Source organism: Bombina bombina, chromosome 1, assembly GCF_027579735.1.
Source record: "Bombina bombina isolate aBomBom1 chromosome 1, aBomBom1.pri, whole genome shotgun sequence".
NCBI lineage: Eukaryota > Metazoa > Chordata > Amphibia > Anura > Bombinatoridae > Bombina > Bombina bombina.
The window spans coordinates 298,324,701-298,349,150 of record NC_069499.1 but is presented as its reverse complement, the minus strand read 5'-3'; the positions used below and the strand labels follow the sequence as shown (position 1 = coordinate 298,349,150).

Below are 24,450 nucleotides of genomic sequence, written 5' to 3'. Positions count from 1 at the left end.
TTCTTTACATGTAGGATTACTGCTTACCCTTTCCCTTAAGGGAACAATGTCAGCCAGTTCTGAAATACCACAGTCTCTCCAGAAATAAATGACTGAACATACCTCAATGCTTGTAGCATGAAAAAACGTTCCTCACACTGAAGCTTCTCAAGTACTCCTCAGCCATTCTGTGGGAACTACTCTGGATCTTAGTGACAAACTGCTAAGATCATCAGTCTCCAGGCAGAAATCTTCATCCATCTGCGGTGCCGGAGAGAAAATAGTACACACCGGTACCATTGAAAATAAAAAAAGTCTTGCTTGAAGAAATAAAACTATCATTTTATCACCTCTTTCACTTTACCTCTTCCTATTACTTAAAATAGGCAAAGAGGGGGCGGAGCCAAACACCGCACAGAGCAGTTGCAACTTTCCAGAGCTCCCACTTATGCACTAGCTATAAGTCACTAAAAACCAACATAGGACCGTTTTTTTTTTTCTTTATTTCTGAAGAGACACCTTGGTCGTTGTTTAGTTGTTGTGCTGCTACTATCTTGATTCACCTGGTGATTTCCTAGGAGCTGACTTAGGCCGCAGCCTATAAGTACCTTGGAGCAGTGGAGCTAACCTAAACCAGAGACCGGAGGGTTCAGCACAGCCTATTCTCCTGTAAAATATTGCATCTAGCTCCGGAGGGTCGGGGATCCGCTCCGGAGCTCAACTGAGGACGCTACAGCTGCTGTAAACGGAGACCCGCCTAAAACATCGCAGGGGTCATCTATCCGGCAATACCTTAGAGGCGGCAAGCGTGAGTAACACTCGGGCGGACATCGCCTAGAGACAATTAAGACTCTTTCATTACTGTTAACACGGCAGAAACATACCCTCTACAAAACTTGCTACCTTGTTATTTGTGTCTCACTGCCACCGGGTGCACATCAGGTTAAGGCGCGAAAGCGCCATCTTGGATGTTTCTCACTCCTAACATACACCCGGTGCTACATGTGACAGGCATCGCTGTGTAGCTAAAATCTCAACATCTAACATCCTACCTCAGCGCAGTCACAAACAGCTGGTACCACAGTCTACTTAGACATACAGCCAAAGGGAAAAAAATAAATAAATACAAAAGGGTGCACCTAAGCCCACTCGCCTCCACTAACTTTATAAACCAATAACCACTAAAGCACTATTGCCACGTGGGAACTTATTTCAATCCAGGCCTCCATTGGCCACTTCCCTAGTGTTATACCCACAACAGTGCACCTCTAGGTTTCTCTTTGCCCACCAAACATATCAGTGAACTATACAGCAGAAGAGCTGCATATACATCCTCTCTGGGCTTGCTTCCCCTGCAGCTAGATAGCACTACAGTCACAGGTGCCTAGTTCAGAGACACAGTCAATTGCCTATTACTAGAACAGCTCTGCATGAGTTAATCCTACAGGCAGGAGAACTTCAGCTACAGCACCCTGGGGCATTACTCTGCTTTTAAATACAAGACGTACAGCAAAAATATTTAATTATTTAATTATTTTCAGCCTCCCAACCTTTAGTAAACAAGATCTGAAATAGTGTGTTATTAAGGCCTGAATTCCTTGCAGCTCATCACTGTTTCTAAGTCTCTTTGTGGCAGCACTTCAATTGAATGATAACTACACTATAAGAACTATGGAATAAAACAGCTTGGCCATTTTAGCCTGTCTACCACTCAGTGTTATATAACATAATTTCAGTATATAGGTTCAAATAAGTCCGCTTCTGAAGCAGCAGTATTCGCTAAATCCTAGCTCTACAATAAACACTTTGCTTAATAGCATGTCACAGTCAGCCAGGAAAAAAAATAAACAACTTTTATTACCAAAAAAGACTGTGATTGATCATTTTGGGCCCCTGTGTACAGCATCACAGCTTAGTGACACTGAATCCCTGGAGTCACCGAGAACCGAAACCTCAGAACTCACGCTGGCAGCTATGCAAGATATCCAGCAGTCTTCACCAGCTACAGTTACCCCTACTTTCATCATGGACTCCCTGAAATCTTTATTAGATAATCACCATGCGTCATTCACGGCCAAACTTACAGCTTCTACTGCTGAGCTGAAAAGAGAAATTTCGTCTACAAATGAACGCATTGATTCTCTCGAAAGACGCCAAGAGGATATGACTTCCGAACAATCCAACCTACTAAACTTCTCACAGCGACTTTCTGACTACTTTGATGTAGTAGAAGATAAAATTGCCGACTTGGAGGACAGGTCCAGGCGCAACAACCTAAGGATCCGGGGGGTGCCTGAGACCGTCTCCATGTCCGACCTACAGCCATTCCTTAGGGAATTGTTCCACCTACTAGCACCTCCAGCCTTAAAATCGGAAGACCTGATTGATAGAGCCCATCGCTCGATCAAACCCAAAGGCTTGTCAGAGGATCAGCCGAGAGACATAATAGTCCGTATGCACTACTACACTTATAAAGAAAGAATCCAAAGGGCCCATTTCCAGAAACCAGCTTTACCTGATAAGTTTAGAAACGTACAAATATTTCCTGATCTGTCTGCTAGGACTCTACAGAAAAGAAAAACCTTTACTGAAGTTACCTCTATTCTCAGAAAGAACAACATTAGGTACAGATGGGGCTATCCCATAAAGCTACTTATCTTCAGAAACAACCAAGTTTTCACAATCATGAAGCCAGATAAAGGCTATGAACTTCTACAACTATGGAACCTGCTGCCTTCTCGCAAAGAGAACTTGCACCCTCAACACAACCAATTAAACGCTTCAGCAGAAGAATGGCCAGCTTCTTCCACTTCCACCTCCAGTGGCCGCCAAACCATCACAAGTCATACAAGAATCAGTCATCCAAACTGGTCCCCAAGCAAGGCGCAAGATCCTATTCAACGTAAACAACCAGAAAGACCCGACTGGTCTGCACTCCCTCGGAGACATAGATCTGGCTCACCGACATCCTGAAGTCTCCCACAAGACTCTAACTTCGAGTTCTGCACTGTAGGACTATGTTGCAGCTTCACCTGGCTTCCTGGTTAATACATCCTAACGAGAGTGCCTTAAGAACGATAAGTATACACTTAATTATGTTCTACATTCTTATGTTTCAGCTCTCCTATATGTTGATGTTATTGTCAAAAGTTTGTGAGTTTTTCCTTCTAGAGAGACTTTTTATAACTACTCCTACAGCAGGGACTGATTTATGGACCCCATTTCAGGCCTGATGGGGCTCCAATGGCTCATGTCTCAACAACCTAATCATCTGATTGTCTTGCAGACTATTAACCGGTTGATGTTCTTGTTGTGTTAACTGTTATTTCTGTTTAAGTTTAAATGTATAGTATTAACCTTACACTACACTCCCGCATACAGGATTTGCACTACACACGCCCTCACAAAAAACATAAAACTCACCTTAGGAGGACGTCATGCTACATAACATCCGTGACTGAGGGGTCAGCCCGACTTACTTAGGCCATACACTCACCAAACACCGACTTCCATCTCATTACAGAGTTTAACTTATCAAACTATATGACCCCACTCACATTTACTTAGAACTTCGTTTAGAGGGCATCAACATAAATTACCCTTAAACCTACCCGAGAAAACGAGACTACATGAGGTGTCACCCGGACACTAGGCAAACACTCTCGGACACACACTCTAATCAGGTGACCCTACATACTAACATGGATAACAGTACAGTTGCAACTGGTCTTGTGCATGGGCTTCGGACTACATTTCCTTGGCAACAAATGTTTAATACTCAAAATGTTGAGATATATAAGTTATTGTTTGTTGAATGTTCATTATATGTATAGCATTACTTTTTTCTCCTATGCTGTTCTTTTAGATAAGTATAAACACTGTCAGTATTGCCCTTTTAGGCCTTAACTATACCACATGACAGGCGTACTGGCCGCTTCACCGAACTTACCTAACTCTACAATTATATATAAATACCTCCCCCCCCACAATTCCATATCACAATTCATAATATAGGCAAAGAGAATGACTGGGGGGTGGAGTCAAGGGAGCAGCTATATAGACAGCTCTGCTGTGGTGCTCTTTGCCACTTCCTTTTAGCAGGAGGATAATATCCCACAAGTAAGGATGAATCCGTGGACTCGTCGTATCTAGTAGAAGAAATAAATGCTTTATAAGCAATAGACACCATCCTCTGTAGGCAAAATCTGCATGGTTTTAATGTCTGCAAAACCTAAGGTTATAGTCATTTATTGAAATAATGCATGTTGCCTTATAATTGCACCTTTTACATACTCATCCACAACCACAATGTTTTATAACCTGTATGTAACTTTGCAAAAAAAAAAAAAATCAAGGGACAGGCTCACTATGGTCAGGTGCACATCACAGAACATATATAGCACATATAACAGTGGTCTTCCCATACAGATGGCTTCTGGCTAGACATAGCACTCACCTGTCACAGTGACCGTTGTACAACAGGTGATCTTCCCACAGCTATTCTCTGCCAGGCAGGTGTAAGCACCTTCATCCTCTGGTAACGTATCCTGAACTATAAGTGTTGCTACTCCATTTTCATAAGTGGAACGAGCATACTGGATGGGCTGATCTGTGATATAAAAATGTCACAATTTAATTTAATCTGGTTACTGTTACAAGGTGCATTAAAGGATTCAAAGCAGTTTATATAAGAAAGGGAGAATATACTCTAACATACATCTCATCGGAAATAGCGCGTATTATGAGTCGAAAGTAAACACATTCACTTTAGCGTAATTAAATTTAACGTGTTTCAGGTTACCCTGACTTCAGAGCTCTGGTTAACTGTTATGGCACAAAACACATCAATTGAATTTAATGTGCATCAGGATAGTGCGACTTTAGAGCTCTGGTTAACTGTTACGCTCAAATAAAAAGTTGCACAAAACACATCAAGAATATATTTAAAAGTACAGTTACACTCCTAATACCATCATTTAATAAAAAATATTTTAAAAAAATTGTGCATTAAAAAGTTATAAGGATTTAAAAATATGAGGTCACAGGTGTTAGAAAAAAAGGCTGCAAAGGGCTTTGACATAGAGATACAAACATATACATGTGTCATATCTAAATACAGGGAGTGCAGAATTATTAGGCAAGTTGTATTTTTGAGGATTAATTTTATTATTGAACAACAACCATGTTCTCAATGAACCCAAAAAACTCATTAATATCAAAGCTGAATAGTTTTGGAAGTAGTTTTTAGTTTGTTTTTAGTTATAGCTATTTTAGGTGGATATCTGTGTGTGCAGGTGACTATTACTGTGCATAATTATTAGGCAACTTAACAAAAAACAAATATATACCCATTTCAATTATTTTTACCAGTGAAACCAATATAACATCTCAACATTCACAAATATACATTTCTGACATTCAAAAACAAAACAAAAACAAATCAGTGACCAATATAGCCACCTTTCTTTGCAAGGACACTCAAAAGCCTGCCATCCATGGATTCTGTCAGTGTTTTGATCTGTTCACCATCAACATTGCGTGCAGCAGCACCCACAGCCTCCCAGACACTGTTTAGAGAGGTGTACTGTTTTCCCTCCTTGTAAATCTCACATTTGATGATGGACCACAGGTTTTCAATGGGGTTCAGATCAGGTGAACAAGGAGGCCATGTCATTAGATTTTCTTCTTTTATACCCTTTCTTGCCAGCCACGCTGTGGAGTACTTGGACGCGTGTGATGGAGCATTGTCCTGCATGAAAATCATGTTTTTCTTGAAGGATGCAGACTTCTTCCTGTACCACTGCTTGAAGAAGGTGTCTTCCAGAAACTGGCAGTAGGACTGGGAGTTGAGCTTGACTCCATCCTCAACCCGAAAAGGCCCCACAAGCTCATCTTTGATGATACCAGCCCAAACCAGTACTCCACCTCCACCTTGCTGGCGTCTGAGTCGGACTGGAGCTCTCTGCCCTTTACCAATCCAGCCACGGGCCCATCCATCTGGCCCATCAAGACTCACTCTCATTTCATCAGTCCATAAAACCTTAGAAAAATCAGTCTTGAGATATTTCTTGGCCCAGTCTTGACGTTTCAGCTTGTGTGTCTTGTTCAGTGGTGGTCGTCTTTCAGCCTTTCTTACCTTGGCCATGTCTCTGAGTATTGCACACCTTGTGCTTTTGGGCACTCCAGTGATGTTGCAGCTCTGAAATATGGCCAAACTGGTGGCAAGTGGCATCTTGGCAGCTGCACGCTTGACTTTTCTCAGTTCATGGGCAGATATTTTGCGCCTTGGTTTTTCCACACGCTTCTTGCGACCCTGTTGACTATTTTGAATGAAACGCTTGATTGTTCGATGATCACGCTTCAGAAGCTTTGCAATTTTAAGAGTGCTGCATCCCTCTGCAAGATATCTCACTATTTTTGACTTTTCTGAGCCTGTCAAGTCCTTCTTTTGACCCATTTTGCCAAAGGAATGGAAGTTGCCTAATAATTATGCATACCTGATATAGGGTGTTGATGTCATTAGACCACACCCCTTCTCATTACAGAGATGCACATCACCTAATATGCTTAATTGGTAGTAGGCTTTCGAGCCTATACAGCTTGGAGTAAGACAACATGCATAAAGAGGATGATGTGGTCAAAATACTCATTTGCCTAATAATTCTGCACTCCCTGTAGGTATATATATATATATATATATATATATATACTGTATCTGTGTACATATATATGTATTTATATGTGTATTTATGTATTTACAGACATATATACACATATTAACACATAAATAAATATGTATACATTTACAATTTAATTGTACATAGACATACAAAGAAAAAAGTGTGCTGGACCCTGTATTTATAATTGAAGTGTCACCACCTTACAAAGCAATGTCAATCTCTCAATTTCACATACATAAAAATTTTAATGAGTTTATCAGTCATGCAAACACAAATACAAAATTAAATTAAAAACACACAACCAATAATATGTGCCGCTATTAGTTCACTGGGGGGTATGGAGTATATAGATATCAAAGTGTATAGCTAAATTCAAAATAAGATAGGCTCCTTCAATCCAGGAGCTCATTAGAGTTAGCATTAGCTCAGCAGATAATGCTTGAAAACCTAATTACCCCTTCCTAATATAATATCACCGAAATATCCGGGCACAAAAAGGAAATAAGCTCGGTTGGCAGATTAAAAACAGAGACACAGATCTCGTGCAGATTCCCTGATGTGCATTTTACATAGCGCTTCTTCAGAGACTCCCTCTGAAGGCACCCTCTGAAAAGGGGTTCTGCACGAGAGCTGTGTCTCTCTTTTAAATCTTCCAACCGAGTTTATTTTCTTTTTGTGCCTGGATATTTCGGTGAAATATCCAGGAAAGTTCTCTGTGTAAAGCATTATTGGGCTAAAAGAAGCTGCACCCAGGTGGTAAATTGCCATAGAACAAGCTAACAAGTTATTGAGCTGGTGTTTGTTCCTGAGAGTGCGGTTCTCTTTCTGTGTATGTATGTGTTTTTTGGAAATAAATAGCTGGAACTTAAATATATATATATATATATATATATATATATATATATATATATATATATATATATATATATATATATATATATATATATATATATATATATTTTAATAAATTAGTTTACTAATATTATATGAACAAGGATTATCAAGTTTGTATATCCTGTAAGGGGAACTACATTGTAAATATGAGTCATTACACTGCCCTCATGTGGAAAACAGCTGAATTACAGAGCAGTTAAATATACTTAGGTCAGTCAGAAACAATTGTAAAATAAAATGCAAAAGATAAACGTGCATTAAAACTGTATGTATACAATAGATATCTAGGTGCAAACAAATGTAAAAACTGTTGAAAGAGACTGAGGTAGTAAATACAAAACAAATGTTAGGAAAAAAGTGTTATGGTTGACATATTCATCAGTTTTGAAGCCTTTAGAAATACTAGTTTTTATGATACTCAGTCACACAGATATATAGTTTGGTATCATGTGGTGAAGAGCCGGAGTAATGTCCACAGTAAATATTTGTACCACTTGCTGTGCGGAACAAAGAAACACCCGATCAGCTGGCTGTGGGGTCTTTATTATATCTAACATGGCATTCTCTGTTTCTTACCATTTAACATCCAGGTGATTTCAGGAGCCGGTTCACCGTGTACTTCGCAGTCCAACACAAAATCCTGTCCTTCCATCACAGAACAGCTCTGCAAAACACGGGCAAAGTATGGGGCAACTTTCTCCATCTCTGACCCTGGAAACCAAACGGTAGACCCTTCAGTATACATGAATTAGATTACATTTAAAGGGACATGTTCCTTTCATGATTCAGATAGAAGGAACAAACTTAAACAGTTTTCCAATTTACTTTAATGATCAAATTTGCTTAATTACAATGGTAGTATCCTTTGTTGAAGGAGAAGCAATGCAGTACTGGGAACAGGTGAGCCAATGACAAGAGGCATAAATGTGCAGCCATCAATCAGCTATCTCCCATTGATGCTCCTGATCCTACCTAGGTAAGCTGTTCAACAAAGGTTACCAAAAGAACAAACAAATACATTGAAAAGTTGTTTTAAATTGCACACTCTATTTGAATTATAAAAGAAAAATGTGGGGTTTTATGTCCATTCAAAGACTTAATGTATATGCTATGCATCTGGTATTAACATTTTTACATTTGAAGCAGTCTTATGCATATGCTATCTATGTGCTCAGTATTCACTGTTAAAATCTTAGTTTTAGGTTCTTTCACCTGTTCACTGTAATCAGTGTATTAATTCACCAACTTCACTGTAAATAACTGTATTCTAATAAATAGTTTTACACATCTTTCTCTGCTTCATCCTGTATTTTGCAAAATTATGATATGTTTGGCATCTTTTAGAATACTGTACCTGCATTTAAAAAAAGGGACATGTATGTTAAGATTAAACTTTCATGATTCAGAGAGGGCATGCAATTTTTTTTTATTTTAATTTTTTTTATTTATAACCAACAAAAACAACAAAGAAAAAGAGTAATTTATGACCCCTATCTGGGATACATTATACATTATACAGACATAAGATATACATGTAGAACATTCACCTAGGATTTCAGATTACACATTGGTGTTATTTTTTGAGGGCATGTAATTTTAAACAACTTTCCAATTTATTTTTATCACCAACTTTGCTTAGCTTTCAACAAAGAATACAAAGAAAACAAAACCTAGTTTGGCTCATATGCTAATTGCTAAGCCAGTGGCGTAACTAGGGGGGTGCGGGCCGCACCTGGGTGACACCCTCCAGGGGGTGACACCAAAAAAAAACCCCAAAAAATGTTTGTTTGTTTTTTGTTTGTTTTTTTAAATTTTATTGAAATTCAAAGAAATACAATGTTGAGATGCATAGATTATTTTATTAGAGGCTGGCATTTATGAACATTAGTGGGACTGGGGAAGTTGTAGACACACAATTTTTTTGCCCCTTGAGCCAGTGCCTCAATTTCAACAAATAGTTTTCCCGGCTGCTTTTGCTTGTTTGTACTTTGCTCCTCCCCTGCCGAATTTCACTATGAATGTTGTGGGTGTGCCGCTGGGCTTGCAAAGTTGCGCTGCTAGCCTAAACCTGCCTGCCTATCTGTGCTCACTGCTCAGTGACATAGGGCCCAGGGCTGTGCACTGACAGGCTTGGAATAGAGTCAGAGAGCCGAATTTTCATAGTTTGCGCGCTTAAACCTTTTCTTCAGTGATTTATTTTAGAGTGCTCTGTTTATCTTTCATTTGATGTTCTGCTGAGCCAGGGAGCAGCTCTAGGCATAAGCTTCATAATTAATGCAGTGCAGTTTACATATTTTGTATGTGTTGTGTGTTTCTGAGTTTTTGTGTGTCTCAGTGTTTTTGTGTGTGTGTCTTAGTGTGTTTCCGAGTGTTTGTGTGTGCATCTGAGTATGTTTTTAAGTGTGTCTGAGTGTTTGCCTGTGTTTTTGTGTGTATCTGCTTTCTGGGGGGGGGGTGACACCATGACTTACTGCACCGGGTGACACCAACCCTAGTGACGCCACTGTGCTAAGCCCTTGAAGGCTGCCTCTTATTCCCGTGCATTTTGACAATTTTTCCACAATTATACAGTGCTAGTTCATGTGTGCCATAGAGATAACATTGTGCACACACACTCCAGTGGAGTCAGCACTGATTGGCTAAAATGCAAGTCTGTCAAAAGAACTGAAATAAGGGGGCAGTCTGCAGAGGCTTAGATACAACGTAATCACAGAGGTAAAAAGTATATTAATATAATAGTGTTTGTTATGCAAAACTGGGGAATGGGTAATAAAGGGATTATCTATCTTTTTAAACAATAACAATTCTGGATTAGAATATTTCATTAACTACTATGCAGTCTAGGAGTATCTGGCAACTTGGTAATATTAATAAAGAAAAGAAAAAACTGGTGTCACCTCCTTCCTTTGGATATGGTTTGTCAAGTTCATGCTGCAAAAGATACTGTCACTGAAATAATAGCTGATCCAACAACCTAAATCCATTTTAAAGGGTTGTTATTAAAGAAACTAAAGCTACTTTAAACTCATCTTTAATCTAGAATTATTAAAGTGCTTTCACATTTATCTGTTATTGTATAACTTTCCGTTAACAAGTCAGTATTCGGTTATTGCTACACACAAGCACGGGTAAATCAGTCATACAGCTGATACAAACTAGTATGTAGATCTTAACCCTTTCCGGTCCTATTAATTTTTAATAAGTGCGCCAGCAGGTCTTATTTTTTTTTTACCATCAACCTTAGGGATACAGATGGGAAGTGTGCAGTTATTTTATTATGGGAAAGTGATGCGTCACATATACATTTATATATATATATATATATATATATAATGTATATAATATATATATATCCACAGATTTACAGCAGATTGACAAATAGGCTCAGCTGCTCAGCATATTACACACTGTCAGGGTTGTGCTGCCAGGCTCCTCCCTCCCGGCCTCTCATTTCTCCCCATTCAGGGACAGCAGGGAATCTCTGATGGTTGTTGGCCAGTGCCATCTGAGTAGTTCCGCTTTCTGCAGGGGTCCCTGTGCCTGCGGCGTCCGTCTAGTACCAGTGATCAGTGCACAGAGCCACATCTATCCTAGCTGTGCACCGATCACTGGCAATGTAACTGGGAACTTCGTCACCTTTCCGGTCCTATGTCGGAATATATCCGACATTGGACTGCAAGCGGTAAAAGCCTTTGTCGGATATATTCCGACATAGGACTGGAATGGTTTAAAAATCTGCTATTTGTTATTGTTTAAAAAGACAGCTAATTCCTTTATTACCAATTCCCCAGTTTTGCATAACCAACACCGTTATATTAATATACTTTTTACCTCTGTGATTACCTTGTATCTAAGCCTCTGGAGACTGCCCCCTTATCTAAGTTCTTTTGACAGACATGCATTTAGCCAATCAGTGCTGACCCCTAGGTAACTCCATGGGCATGAGCACAATGTTATCTATATGGCACACATGAACTTACTCCCTCTAGTTGAGACAAACTGTCAAAAAGCATTAAGATAAGAGGTGGCCTTCAAGGTATGAGCCTACCTAGGTTTAGCTTTCAACTAAGAATGCCAAGAAACAAAGCAAAATTGATTATAAAAGTAAATCGGAAAGTTGTTTAAAATTGCATACCCTATCTGAATCATGAAAGTTTATTTTTGACTAGACTGTCCCTTTAATATTTCAGAAAAGGAGTTGAGAATTGCTCCTCACTGCTTGTCATGTTACAAGTTACCCTCTCAACCCCCCCCCCTTCTTCAATTCTTCAAAAAATACGTAAATCCCCCGCATTTTTTATTTTAGAGCCCTCCTTCTTGTTCCATCTCCTATACCCTCATTAATTCCCCTCAGTCCTCTATGCCTAAATAGTGTTTTATTCTAATATGTAGAAGAATAAATTGACCATTTAATTGGCCCTGACTTCATTGTTCTATCCTATTATTTTTGTCATTAGTATCAAGCATATCTCAGCTATATGTCCAAGATGAAGCTGCATTTCCCAAGCAAATGGTTTTCACCAGTAAACAAATATGCATGTGGGCAAGTAGAGTACAGACTTACGTTTCACATTCAGAGTCCAGCTCCTGGATGCCTGGCCTCTGCTGTTGGATATTTCACAGCTGAATAATCCACTGTCTCCAGTCTGAGCTCTCAACAAGTGCAAAGAATAAAGTGGCCCTCTTTCAGTTATCTGCACACCTTCCTTTTCTGCCACAGGAGAGCCGTCTTTAAACCATTTAATGTGTGGTTTGGGTTCTCCTGAAACTGGAACATTATATTAATAAAAGTTTTGTCTTGTGCTCTGCACACACTGCTCAGACATGCAGATCTTAACAAACACTGCACCTCCAGGCTGTCAAGGAAAATCAACTCCAAACACATCACGTTCCATATTAACCCTGCACTATGCACTCTTCGTTACCTTTACTCACAATTCATGGGTATACTCAGATATATATATATATATATATATATATATATATATATATATATAGTCAAAAAATAATATAGATATATAAAAATGATTGCTTCTGTTATGTGTCAGATGCTTCTAATAACAATGGAATTTAAAAGCCTGCTATTGTGAGCATCAGTTACCTTTAAGGCAACAGAGGACTGCGTAAACCTGAGTATCGCATGGAAGGGGAATGGCTGAGATAATAAGTCAAATAGTTGCCAGAGACAGACAGCTGAGCTAATGCTGGGCCAACTAGCACATGGGGGACTGAGTACCATGTTAATCCCTCACCAGCTTCTAGACACAGCGTGGCCACGCTAATATCAACTTTTGATACCCACAGAATGGATTGCCAATGCACAGTAAGAGGCGTATCCAGTCGGCAGATACAGTTTGAGCACGGGCACAAGTACTGGGACTTATATATCTGGGTATGCACAAAGTCACATCATGAGCCTATATATCTCCCTAAATCATCTCAATGGGTGCTTAGTAATTCTTATTGCTCTAAGTCAGTCTCCCTCGCTCCAAATTACCCTAAAGTTATATCCTGTTTTTTGTTTCTAGCATCATTTCTGACTACCCTGTGTTACCTATTGCCTTCTAGCTCCTTGACACTTGACTATCCATTTGGACTGTTTACTAATTTGATTCTTGTACGTTGCTGTATTGCCTGACCCTCTGCTATTAATATCCTGAACTTTTAACCTTGCTTCCTGATCACAGGCCTAATTGTACAGTACTGAATTTATCTTACTGTTGACTTCCAATATTTGGACTCCCTCTTTCTCCAATTTTCAAGGTAACCACAATACTGCTATCACTGGTATTACTTCTGGAATTATAATAAGTACAATTAATTAGTAAAAGAATTACCTTTACATCTGAAGATAACTTCACAACCCTCAGACACTTCTTGATTAATTGGACTTCGCTCAAAAATTGGTGCTGTTTCAACAATTGCAATATCAGTTTTTGGAGCATCATTTCTAGAATTGATGCTATCAGAGGTCCATTTGTTTATAGAACAAGGTCTCTGTGTCGATATATCTAATTTTTCTTCCTTTTGTCTCCTGATGCCACGGGTATATTCAACTTCTGGTTGCGTTTTTATCTTGACAGACTTCAGAGTAATTGTACTGGAGGATTTCTGTTGGCAATTTGTTATTACATTGTTTAGTGGTAACTCCACACCTCTAGCCTGTGCTTTTCTGCTTTCCTGAGCCTGGAAATTGGGAGACCCAGAAGTATATTCTGTGATTTTGGAGAAAACATCACATTTCTCTCTTGAATCATTCTGACAAGAAAGTTTAGACTTGAAGAAAGGACTCTCCCTTAAGGAGGACCCAGATGTCTCTTTTGGAGTGAGACATGTGCTACCTCTTGATGAGGCCTCTTTTGTAATATCTATATTGGCTGAAACACACCTTGTATGTCCTAAGGAGTTAATAGGAGATACTGTTTTAATGGAAGAAGTCTTTTTATTAGAGTAAGGTTGTATTGGAGACACATCTTTCATGTCACTGAAGAATGAGTGTGATCTCTCTTTTAAGTTTGAGCATATATTTTTAGAAGATAAACAAGAGGTCTCCTTGGAAGAGGAACCAACTGAACTTGTGACAGTCTTAGCAGAAGCAGTTGGAATTTCAATTGAAGGTACATTTAATTTACCTACTGAAGTAGAGGAGGGTGTAACATTTGTTTCATTAAGGTCTGAAGTTCCTTTTGAAGAGCTATACCTCATTTTTGAGTTTAAGACAGAAGTGCAGAAAGAAGGTGACTCATTTGCCGAGTTGACAGGCATTTCTTTGGAGTTGTTAATGTTCTGTGTTGTAAGGGTGCAGGTCTCATTAATGGAAGAAGCAACTGTCTCCTTTGAAGACAATGTTGAATTTCTTTTAGATTGTAGGTTAGAAATATAGCGTGAAGCTATGGAAGATGAATCTTTGGATGAGAGAGATGGACTTTCTTTATCAAAAGCATAAGCTCTGATTTTTGGCCCTACTTTTGATGTCAAAGGAGAGGAGGCTGTAGACAGTTTTGGATTATCCCGTGATTCTATTAAAGAGGTATAACGTGAAACAACGGAAGGTGCCTCTTTTGTAGACTTTAGTGTCTCTTTTGGTAATGTAGTGCCTTGTGTTTTAATGTAGGACGTGTGCTTTTGGCAATTTTCAGGCAGATCGTGAGAGGAAGAATTTGAAGGTGCAATGATCATATCTTTTTCAGAGGAAGTTTTGCTTGAGGTGGGCAAAATCTGCCTAGAAGAAACTGCAATAGTTGCTTTTGGTGATACATTTAATTTATCTTTCTGAAATAATGTTGTGCCTCCCACTTTCATATCACTTATCCCTTGCCTTTCAGAGCTGTTATCAACAAATCGGCTTCCCATAAAGCCATTTGTGTTAATTTCCTTAGTTTTGGTGGATTTGATTGCCTGAATAACATTGCCCCTCAAAGGAGTAGATATACTAAGAAAGATGATAAAAAATACATTAGATATTTAAAAATCACAGCACAAAGCAACAGAAAGAAGATCAAGAGTGTGACAATTACAATCATACTAATCACACATCTGATGTGCCAACAAAGGAGTAAAGAGAAATTAATAAGCAATGAACAAACTTACATTCACAATACTTTAGATACCAGACAGTTTGCTAAATACATGCTGCTCTCTTTTTAACTCTAGATACTCCATATAACCAATCATTTTGTTCCATTTAACCCTTGACATCCTTGTAATATTTTACATAGAAAGAGAATGAATAAAGTTAGCACTTTATCTACAGGATATAGCTCAAAATGCAGTGATGTTTCAAGGCACAGACTGGCTTTCCGTTAGGCTAACCATATACATAGAGTAAGATACAATGCATTGTGGTGTAATATCACTATCTATACCCTGAAAAGTCTTCATCTTTTGAATATTATCTGTATTTGTGAGCAATAAATATATATATATACTGTATATATATATATATATACTGTGTATGTATATGTATATATATATATATATATATATACACACACAGTATGCATTTGCTATTTTTGGATAAATTAATTTTGCATTAATTCCCATTTGCATATATTTTTGAAAAATAATTTCAAAATCAATGCTTTAATTGTGAATTGGAGGCCTCTCACACCTGGAGGACACTATCACTCAAGAAACGATATGTAGCAACAGTATTCACTTAAACAGTATATACCAGCATACTTTAATATCGAAGTAAAAACCTTATATAGATAGTTAATAATGATAAACCTGACCGGTCAGGGGTACAAATAGGTGCCGTAGATAGGGACAGCTTAAAGTTGCCAAATAAACAGCAAGAAATTAGAAAGTCTTAATTAGTCTACTACACCCTACAGCACACAGAACCCCCTTTCAAGAGTGGCACGGAGGTATATCCTGGGCAGGTAAAGAAATGGGATCTAAGAGGCTAATTACAAATCTTGTGTATAGATGCAAGCTGATTAACATTTGAAGAAGCAATAGTAAAAAGTACACGTACATACACAGCGGTATATTAAGGCGGACCACTATCTAGACTAACTACACCCAGCTGCACACAGCACCCCTGTATCAGAGGTTAAACACTGGGCAGGGAAATATAGGGATCTAAGTAGTCTTAGCAGATGGACCACCTAAATATGTACATTGTAGCAAAATGAGACAAAACATGCAGGAAATGGCAATAGTAAACGTCACTGTAGCAAGTATTCAGCATAAAAACGTTGTATCCTTATCAAAGCGTACATGCGTATGTGCAGAGACAGAGCACAATTCAAGTCTGTTAGCAAGGTGTGGACGGCATACAGATGGTAGCAGTTAGTAAGCATAATCATAACAGGTAAAAAGCACGTCAGGATGATATCCTTGCAAACACATACATGCATTCAAACTGCAGCACAGCTCATCGGGGCCTATTGTATGTGGCAAAGTGTGAGCAATATGCAGCAGTATGGGAGAAGGATTACAATTTCCTATTTCACAGGCAAAAAGTCCCTTGACAGGGAAAGTCATCCAGAGAATTGCCCAGTATATTAACTAGCAGCAGAGTTTCCTGCTGAGCAGAGAGCAAAGTTCATATGACCTTATTTTCATGTGGCCTTATGTTGATATCCGTGCATATCCATGCTTGTCTCATAGACAAGGAGCTCTATCTCTTCTTGTATGACTTGCTCCAAAAGACATCTCCGTGAACAGGACCAAGGAACTACGGTGCAAGCGTGCATCACATGATCCGGACGGCTTAGCCAATGCCGACACGCATTTCACCCGCTCATCTATTTGTCAGACCAGGCTTCGTCAGGGCGTTATACAGCTAGGACATTTACATCCAAATTTATATCCAAAATTAATAGCGCCTCTGCTGGTGGGTGAAAGATAGTGTCATGTTCCGGTGTACATGCGTTCAGGACACAGACCCTCAGGGCAGTGGTAGGGATTTGAAGACACCGACCCCTGACCGGGGAAGAGTATCCTGGACGTGGATAGATGATATTCTGTGATTCATAGTTGCTAGAAGTTATTGTAGAATTCATGGAGAGTGCAACATTTGTATACAATATATTCTGGCTTCACTGTGACTTAAAGTTAGTTAATAGGAGTGGCTGCAGGATTCAATGAGAGAAAAATATAGCAATGTGGAATGTTCAGGCTTCAGAGTAAACTGGTAGAAGATTGACACTTAGATGCAAACTAAGGTTTGTTGCAGGTTCACAGTACATAATATTATATAGAGCTGTATGTCAGAATTAAGCAGAGCAGCACAGGTGATAGTCAGGTTGCAAGTTTTAGACATTAATTACTATTTATGCATATATTGGAGAATCACATGAAAGTTTTTAACTGAACACATAGATGCAGAGTTCTGAATATGTTAACATATTTGTAGAATGATATTTCAGCTATGACAACTTGTAGCAGAGAATAGTTATAAAGTTCTGAGTAAGATGCTGTTGTAAATTAGAGTTTAGGTAGCAGTGTCCAGGTAACAAAATGGAATTATTTGGATACTTGCGATTTGATGATTTTAAGCATAGGAAATAGGAAAGGCTGTAGCTTGAATAACTTGGTTGAATTCATGCAGGAAATAGTCACAGACCTCTGTTCAGGATCACAACTTCAAAGTTAATGCAAAGCACATTAGACCTGAGAAGGCTTAAAAAGAGGCTGAGGGAATCAGGTGCATGAATAATTAATCAGGCAGGCAAACTGGATGTAAATACTGCCCAAAACAGCATGAGTGTCAGAATCAGGAAAGGCAGTCTTAAAGGGATAGTGACATTAGGCTGAGATATGTTACAGAACCCCCTCCTTAAAGGCGACCTCCGGGCGCCGAATGCAATCCAAAAGGAGAGAGAACAAAAATTATATGAAAAGCCGGTAGTAGGTGTATGGAGGTAGTGAGTCCAATCGGAAATCAAGAAGGCCATGGAATTCAGGTATCAAAAGATCTTGACAATGATGAGAGTAAAACTTGAAGTCATCTTTCTTGTAGTCATCGTGAGAATGCATGAACGTGACATACAATGAGCTTCCTACCACAGAAACATCCTGAGATTTGATAGTCGGATGTTCTTCATGATAGATGACCATGTACACAGCCAATGAAAAGGCACCCAGTCCTAGACATATGAATAGGTTTTCCTGAACTTCAGAAATAGAGATGCAGCATTCTGGGTTGATAACCAGATTAACCACCTTTGGGTCAGAGATTTGAGTATCCTCAGAATTAACCTCTTGGCTGAGGATTAGATATACTCCAAAAGAAAAAGCTATAGCCACTTCTAACCCAATAGCAGGGCTTTCTTCAAAGTAGGAGATAGGAGTGTAGAGAGCTAGAGTTGACCAGTTATTGCCTTCTTCTGGTTCAATATCAAATGTGTCCTTACTGGATTCAGAATCAAGAGTGTCCTCACTAGGATCAGGTATATGAATGCCCACACCAGGGCAAGGTTCAGGAATACCCACATCTGGGCAAGGTTCAGGAATATCCTCAGTAGGATCAGGTGAAGGAATGCCCACACTAGGGCAAGGATCAGGAATACCCACATCTGGGCAAGGTTCAGGAATATCCTCAGTAGGATCAGGTGAAGGAATGCCCATGCCAGGGCAAGGTTCAGAAGTACCCACATCTGGGCAAGGTTCAGGAATATCCACATCTGGGCAAGGTTCAGGAATATCCTCAGTAGGATCGGGTGAAGGAATGCCCATGCCAGGGCAAGGTTGAACTATAGAAAAAGAAAAAGAACCCACTTTAGAGCCAGGAACCATATTCTCTTCTGAGCAGAGGGCAAGGCTTTCTTCAGGGTTCACAAACAAAGAATTTACAAGATCCACTTTAGAGCCAATAACCATACTCGCTTCTGAGCAGAGGGCATGGCTATCTTCAGGATCAAGTATTATTACACCCATTTCTGGGTTAAACAAAGGAATACCCATACCAGGGTCAAAAACAGGAGAGTCCACCTAGATGCCAGGTTTAGTAGTATCATCATGGAAAACAGGGACAGGAATAGCCACTGGGGAATCTTCTTGAAGAACTTTTGTACAAGTTTCAGGGTCAAGAACATCCACTTGCGAACTAGGTTCAATGTTGTCCTCACAGGGTTCAGTATCAGGAATTCCTGTACAGGGAACAGATGTAGTAGAAAATGTAGGTTGATGCACAGTATCTCCCAAGGAAAAAATTTTCTTAGCTGCAGTAACAGAAGAATTTTGAAAAGGTGCAGTGTACTGAAATATGCCACTCAGGTAGATTCGGAGGAATTGTGATACAAGATTCTGACTGAGAGGTTTTCTGGGGTTCAGAAGGCATACTTATTTGAGTTTGAATTTCAGGACTAAATTCTCCAGGGACTACCTCTGGAAAACTGAAAGGTTGTATATCTGGAACAAAATTATCTTTTGCTTCTAGCACAGGGTTTACAGACATTGAGGCAGCATGAGAGGGATGTAAGGAATCAGTAGTTAAAAGCAGTGCTTGTAATTGTAGAGTTTGAGAAGATAAACCATTAAGTGCTTCAAAAACAGACTGATAGCGACTAGAGACAACATCCAGCTTGGTGTGGAGTGTATCATGAGGCAATAGAGTATCTGGCACAACAGAAAATGAAGCAGGAGATTCAGGCTGAGTTTCCTCTTTACGCTTCTGATTTTCTGTAGACAGAAACATTTTCTTTTTCTTCTTTTTTTTTTAGAGAACTTAGATAACTGATATTTCTTCCCAATATGAGGCTTCTTAGGGTGGTGCCACTGTGGCCTGGAGTACCTTATAATAGGTTGAGAACAGAAATCCTCTTCATCACTGGATGCATAATTCTGAAGTAATACATCATCATAGTAGTTGAGGGGACCATTTCTCCAAACAGCAGTCTGTAAACCAGGTGTCTCTTCTTCCAGCTCTGAATCTGTCCAATCTACAGAATCCATGGGAATATCAGAAATAGGAAGATCAGTATTTCCATGAGAGGTTTCATGATGGGAGCTGTCTGTATCATCTATATTGTAAATATAGCTACCAAGGATGTCATTATAGCCAATAGGTTGAGGTTTTGTCTGAGTTTGTGGCGAATTAAAGTTGCGCTCATACCAGTCTAGTGCCAGTTCAGCTGGATCTGTGAAGTCATCCTCCTCGTTGACATATTCAGACTCAGAGTCAGTATCACCAGGATGGGAATCACAAACAGGAGGAGTAGATGGTATTCTGTAAAAGTAGTCCTGTCTCTTTAAAGGTCTGATTTTTTTCTGCTTAATCTATGAATACATCCTCTTCATTTACATAGTAAGACTGAGACTCAGTTTCACCAAAATGGAAGTCACGGACATGAGTAGATGAAATTCTAGAAAAGTGGTTCTGTCTCTTTAAATATCTGATTTTTTTCCGCTGAATCTATGAATACATCCTCTTCATTATCATAGTCAGATTCAGAATCAGTTTCACCAAAATGGAAGTCACGGACATGAGTACATGAAATTCTAGAAAAGTGGTTCTGTCTCCTTAAATCTTTAAAGATCTGATTTTTTTCTGCTGAATCTATGGATACAGCCTCTTCATTTTCATAGTCAGATTCTGGATCAGTTTCACCAAAATGGTAATCACGAACATGAGTAGAGTATAGTCTAGAATGGGAGTACTGTGTCTTTAAATTTTTAAAAGTATGAAAATCTTCTGTTTTTCCTTTAGGGATAGCTTGGGTCTGAGATAGGTTGTAATTTTTTTATTTTCCTTTGAGGGTCGGTGCATCCACTACCGCTGCGGATCCCTTTTTTAGGCATTAACTTTCTGTCATGTTCCGGTGTACATGCGTTCAGGACACAGACCCTCAGGGCAGTGGTAGGGATTTGAAGACAACGACCCCTGACCCGGGGAAGAGTATCCTGGACGTGGATAGATGATATTCTGTGATTCATAGTTGCTAGAAGTTATTGTAGAATTCATGGAGAGTGCAACATTTGTATACAATATATTCTGGCTTCACTGTGACTTAAAGTTAGTTAATAGGAGTGGCAGCAGGATTTAATGAGAGAAAAATATAGCAATGTGGAATGTTCAGGCTTCAGAGTAAACTGGTAGAAGATTGACACTTAGATGCAAAACATAATTTATGCTTACCTGATAAATTCCTTTCTCCTGTAGTGTAGTCAGTCCACGGGTCATCCATTACTTATGGGATATTAACTCCTCCCCAACAGGAAGTGCAAGAGGATCACCCAAGCAGAGCTGCTATATAGCTCCTCCCCTCTACGTCACACCCAGTCATTCGACCGAAAACCAAACGAGAAAGGAGAAACTATAGGGTGCAGTGGTGACTGGAGTATAATTTAAAATTTAGACCTGCCATAAAAAACAGGGCGGGCCGTGGACTGACTACACTACAGGAGAAAGGAATTTATCAGGTAAGCATAAATTATGTTTTCTCCTGTTAAGTGTAGTCAGTCCACGGGTCATCCATTACTTATGGGATACCAATACCAAAGCTAAAGTACACGGATGACGGGAGGGACAGGCAGGATCTTTATACGGAAGGAACCACTGCCTGAAGAACCTTTCTCCCAAAAACAGCCTCCGAAGAAGCAAAAGTGTCAAATTTGTAAAAAGTATGAAGAGAAGACCAAGTTGCAGCCTTGCAAATCTGTTCAACAGAGGCCTCATTCTTAAAGGCCCAAGTGGAAGCCACAGCTCTAGTAGAATGAGCTGTAATCCTTTCAGGAGGTTGCTGTCCAGCAGTCTCATAGGCCAAACGTATTATGCTACGAAGCCAAAAGGATAGAGAGGTAGCAGATGCTTTTTGACCTCTCCTCTGACCAGAATAAACGACAAACAGGGAAGAAGTTTGGCGAAAATCTTTAGTTGCCTGCAAATAAAATTTCAGGGCACGGACTACGTCTAGATTGTGCAGAAGTCGTTCCTTCTTTGAAGAAGGGTTAGGGCACAATGATGGAACAACAATCTCTTGATTGATATTCTTGTTAGTGACTACCTTAGGTAAGAACCCAGGTTTAGTACGCAGAACCACTTTATCCGAATGAAAAATCAGATAAGGAGAATCACAATGTAAGGCTGATAACTCAGAGACTCTACGAGCCGAGGAAATAGCCATCAAAAACAGAATTTTCCAAGATAACAGCTTGATATCAATGGAATGAAGGGGTTCAAACGGAACACCCTGTAAAACGTTAAGAACTAAGTTTAAGCTCCACGGTGGAGCTACAGTCTTAAACACAGGCTTAATCCTAGCCAAAGCCTGACAAAAAACCTGAACGTCTGGAACTTCTGACAGACGTTTGTGTAAAAGGATGGACAGAGCTGAGATCTGTCCCTTTAAAGAACTTGCAGATAAACCCTTTTCTAAACCATCTTGTAGAAAAGACAATATCCTAGGAATCCTAACCTTACTCCATAAGTAACACTTGGATTCGCACCAGTGTAAGTATTTACGCCATATCTTATGGTAAATTTTCCTGGTAACAGGTTTCCTGGCCTGTATTAAGGTATCAATTACTGACTACGAAAATCCACGCTTTGATAAAATCAAGCGTTCAATCTCCATGCAGTCAGCTTCAGAGAAATTAGATTTTGATGTTTGAAAGGACCCTGAATTAGAAGGTCCTGTCTCAGAGGCAGAGACCAAGGTGGACATGATGACATGTCCACTAGATCTGCATACCAGGTCCTGCGTGGCCACGCAGGCGCTATTAGAATCACCAATGCTTTCTCCTGTTTGATCCTGGCAATCAAACGCGGAAGCATCGGGAAGGGTGGAAACACATAAGCCATCCTGAAGGTCCAAGGTGCTGTCAAAGCATCTATCAGGACCGCTCCCGGGTCCCTGGACCTGGACCCGTAACAAGGAAGCTTGGCGTTCTGGCGAGATGCCATGAGGTCCATATCTGGATTGCCCCAACGTCGAAGTATTTGGGCAAAGACCTCCGGATGAAGTTCCCACTCCCCCGGGTGAAAAGTCTGGCGACTTAGGAAATCCGCCTCCCAGTTCTCCACTCCTGGGATGTGGATCGCTGACAGGTGGCAAGAGTGGGACTCTGCCCAGCGAATTATCTTTGATACTTCCATCATCGCTAGGGAACTCCTTGTCCCTCCTTGATGGTTGATGTAAGCCACAGTCGTGATGTTGTCCGACTGAAACCTGATGAACCTCAGAGTTGCTAACTGAGGCCAAGCCAGAAGGGCATTGAGAACTGCTCTCAATTCCAGAATGTTTATTGGAAGGAGACTCTCCTCTTGAGTCCATGATCCCTGAGCCTTCAGGGAATTCCAGACAGCGCCCCAACCTAGTAGGCTGGCGTCTGTTGTTACAATTGTCCAGTCTGGCCTGCTGAAGGGCATCCCCTTGGACAGATGTGGCCGAGAAAGCCACCATAGAAGAGAATCTCTGGTCTCTTGATCCAGATTCAGCGTAGGGGACAAATCTGAGTAGTCCCCATTCCACTGACTTAGCATGCACAATTGCAGCGGTCTGAGATGCAGGCGTGCAAAAGGAACTATGTCCATTGCCGCTACCATTAAGCCGATTACCTCCATGCATTGAGCCACTGACGGGTGTTGAATGGAATGAAGGACACGGCAAGCATTTAGAAGCTTTGTTAACCTGTCCTCTGTCAGGTAAATTTTCATTTCTACAGAATCTATAAGAGTCCCCAAGAAAGGAACTCTTGTGAGTGGAAAGAGAGAACTCTTCTCCTCGTTCACTTTCCACCCATGCGACCTTAGAAATGCCAGTACTAACTCTGTATGAGACTTGGCAGTTTGGAAGCTTGACGCTTGAATCAGAATGTCGTCTAGGTACGAAGCTACCGAAATTCCTCGCGGTCTTAATACCGCCAGAAGAGAACCCAGAACCTTTGTAAAGATTCTTGGAGCCGTAGCCAACCCGAATGGGAGAGCTACAAACTGGTAATGCCTGTCTAGGAAGGCAAACCTTAGATACCGGTAATGTTCTTTGTGAATCGGTATGTGAAGGTAAGCATCCTTTCAATCCACTGTGGTCATGTACTGACCTCTTTGGATCATGGGCAAGATTGTCCGAATAGTTTCCATTTTGAACGATGGAACTCTTAGGAATTTGTTAAGGATCTTTAAATCCAATATTGGTCTGAAGGTTCCCTCTTTTTTGGGAACCACAAACAGATTTGAGTAAAACCCTTGTCCGTGTTCCGACCGCGGAACTGGGTGGATCACTCCCATTAGTAACAGGTCCTGTACACAGCGTAGAAACGCCTCTTTCTTTATCTGGTTTGTTGATAACCTTGAAAGGTGAAATCTCCCTTGTGGAGGAGAAGCTTTGAAGTCCAGAAGATATCCCTGAGATATGATTTCCAACGCCCAGGGATCCTGGACATCTCTTGCCCAAGCCTGGGCGAAGAGAGAAAGTCTGCCCCCCACTAGATCCGTTTCCGGATCGGG

At 40.1% G+C, this 24,450-nt stretch overlaps 1 protein-coding gene across 2 annotated transcripts in view; it reads right to left on the bottom strand.

The window, feature by feature from the left end:
* MYLK (myosin light chain kinase) overlaps positions 1-24,450 on the bottom strand; it is an 842,949-nt gene that overhangs the window by 478,355 nt on the left and 340,144 nt on the right. For both annotated transcript variants that reach the window (XM_053698066.1, XM_053698065.1), the window contains 4 exons: positions 13,391-14,985; positions 12,118-12,321; positions 8,130-8,264; positions 4,436-4,588 (listed from right to left, as the gene is read on the bottom strand). In XM_053698066.1, the coding sequence (XP_053554041.1) occupies positions 4,436-4,588; positions 8,130-8,264; positions 12,118-12,321; positions 13,391-14,985 (2,087 nt within the window). The remainder of the gene's footprint in view (positions 1-4,435; positions 4,589-8,129; positions 8,265-12,117; positions 12,322-13,390; positions 14,986-24,450) is intronic.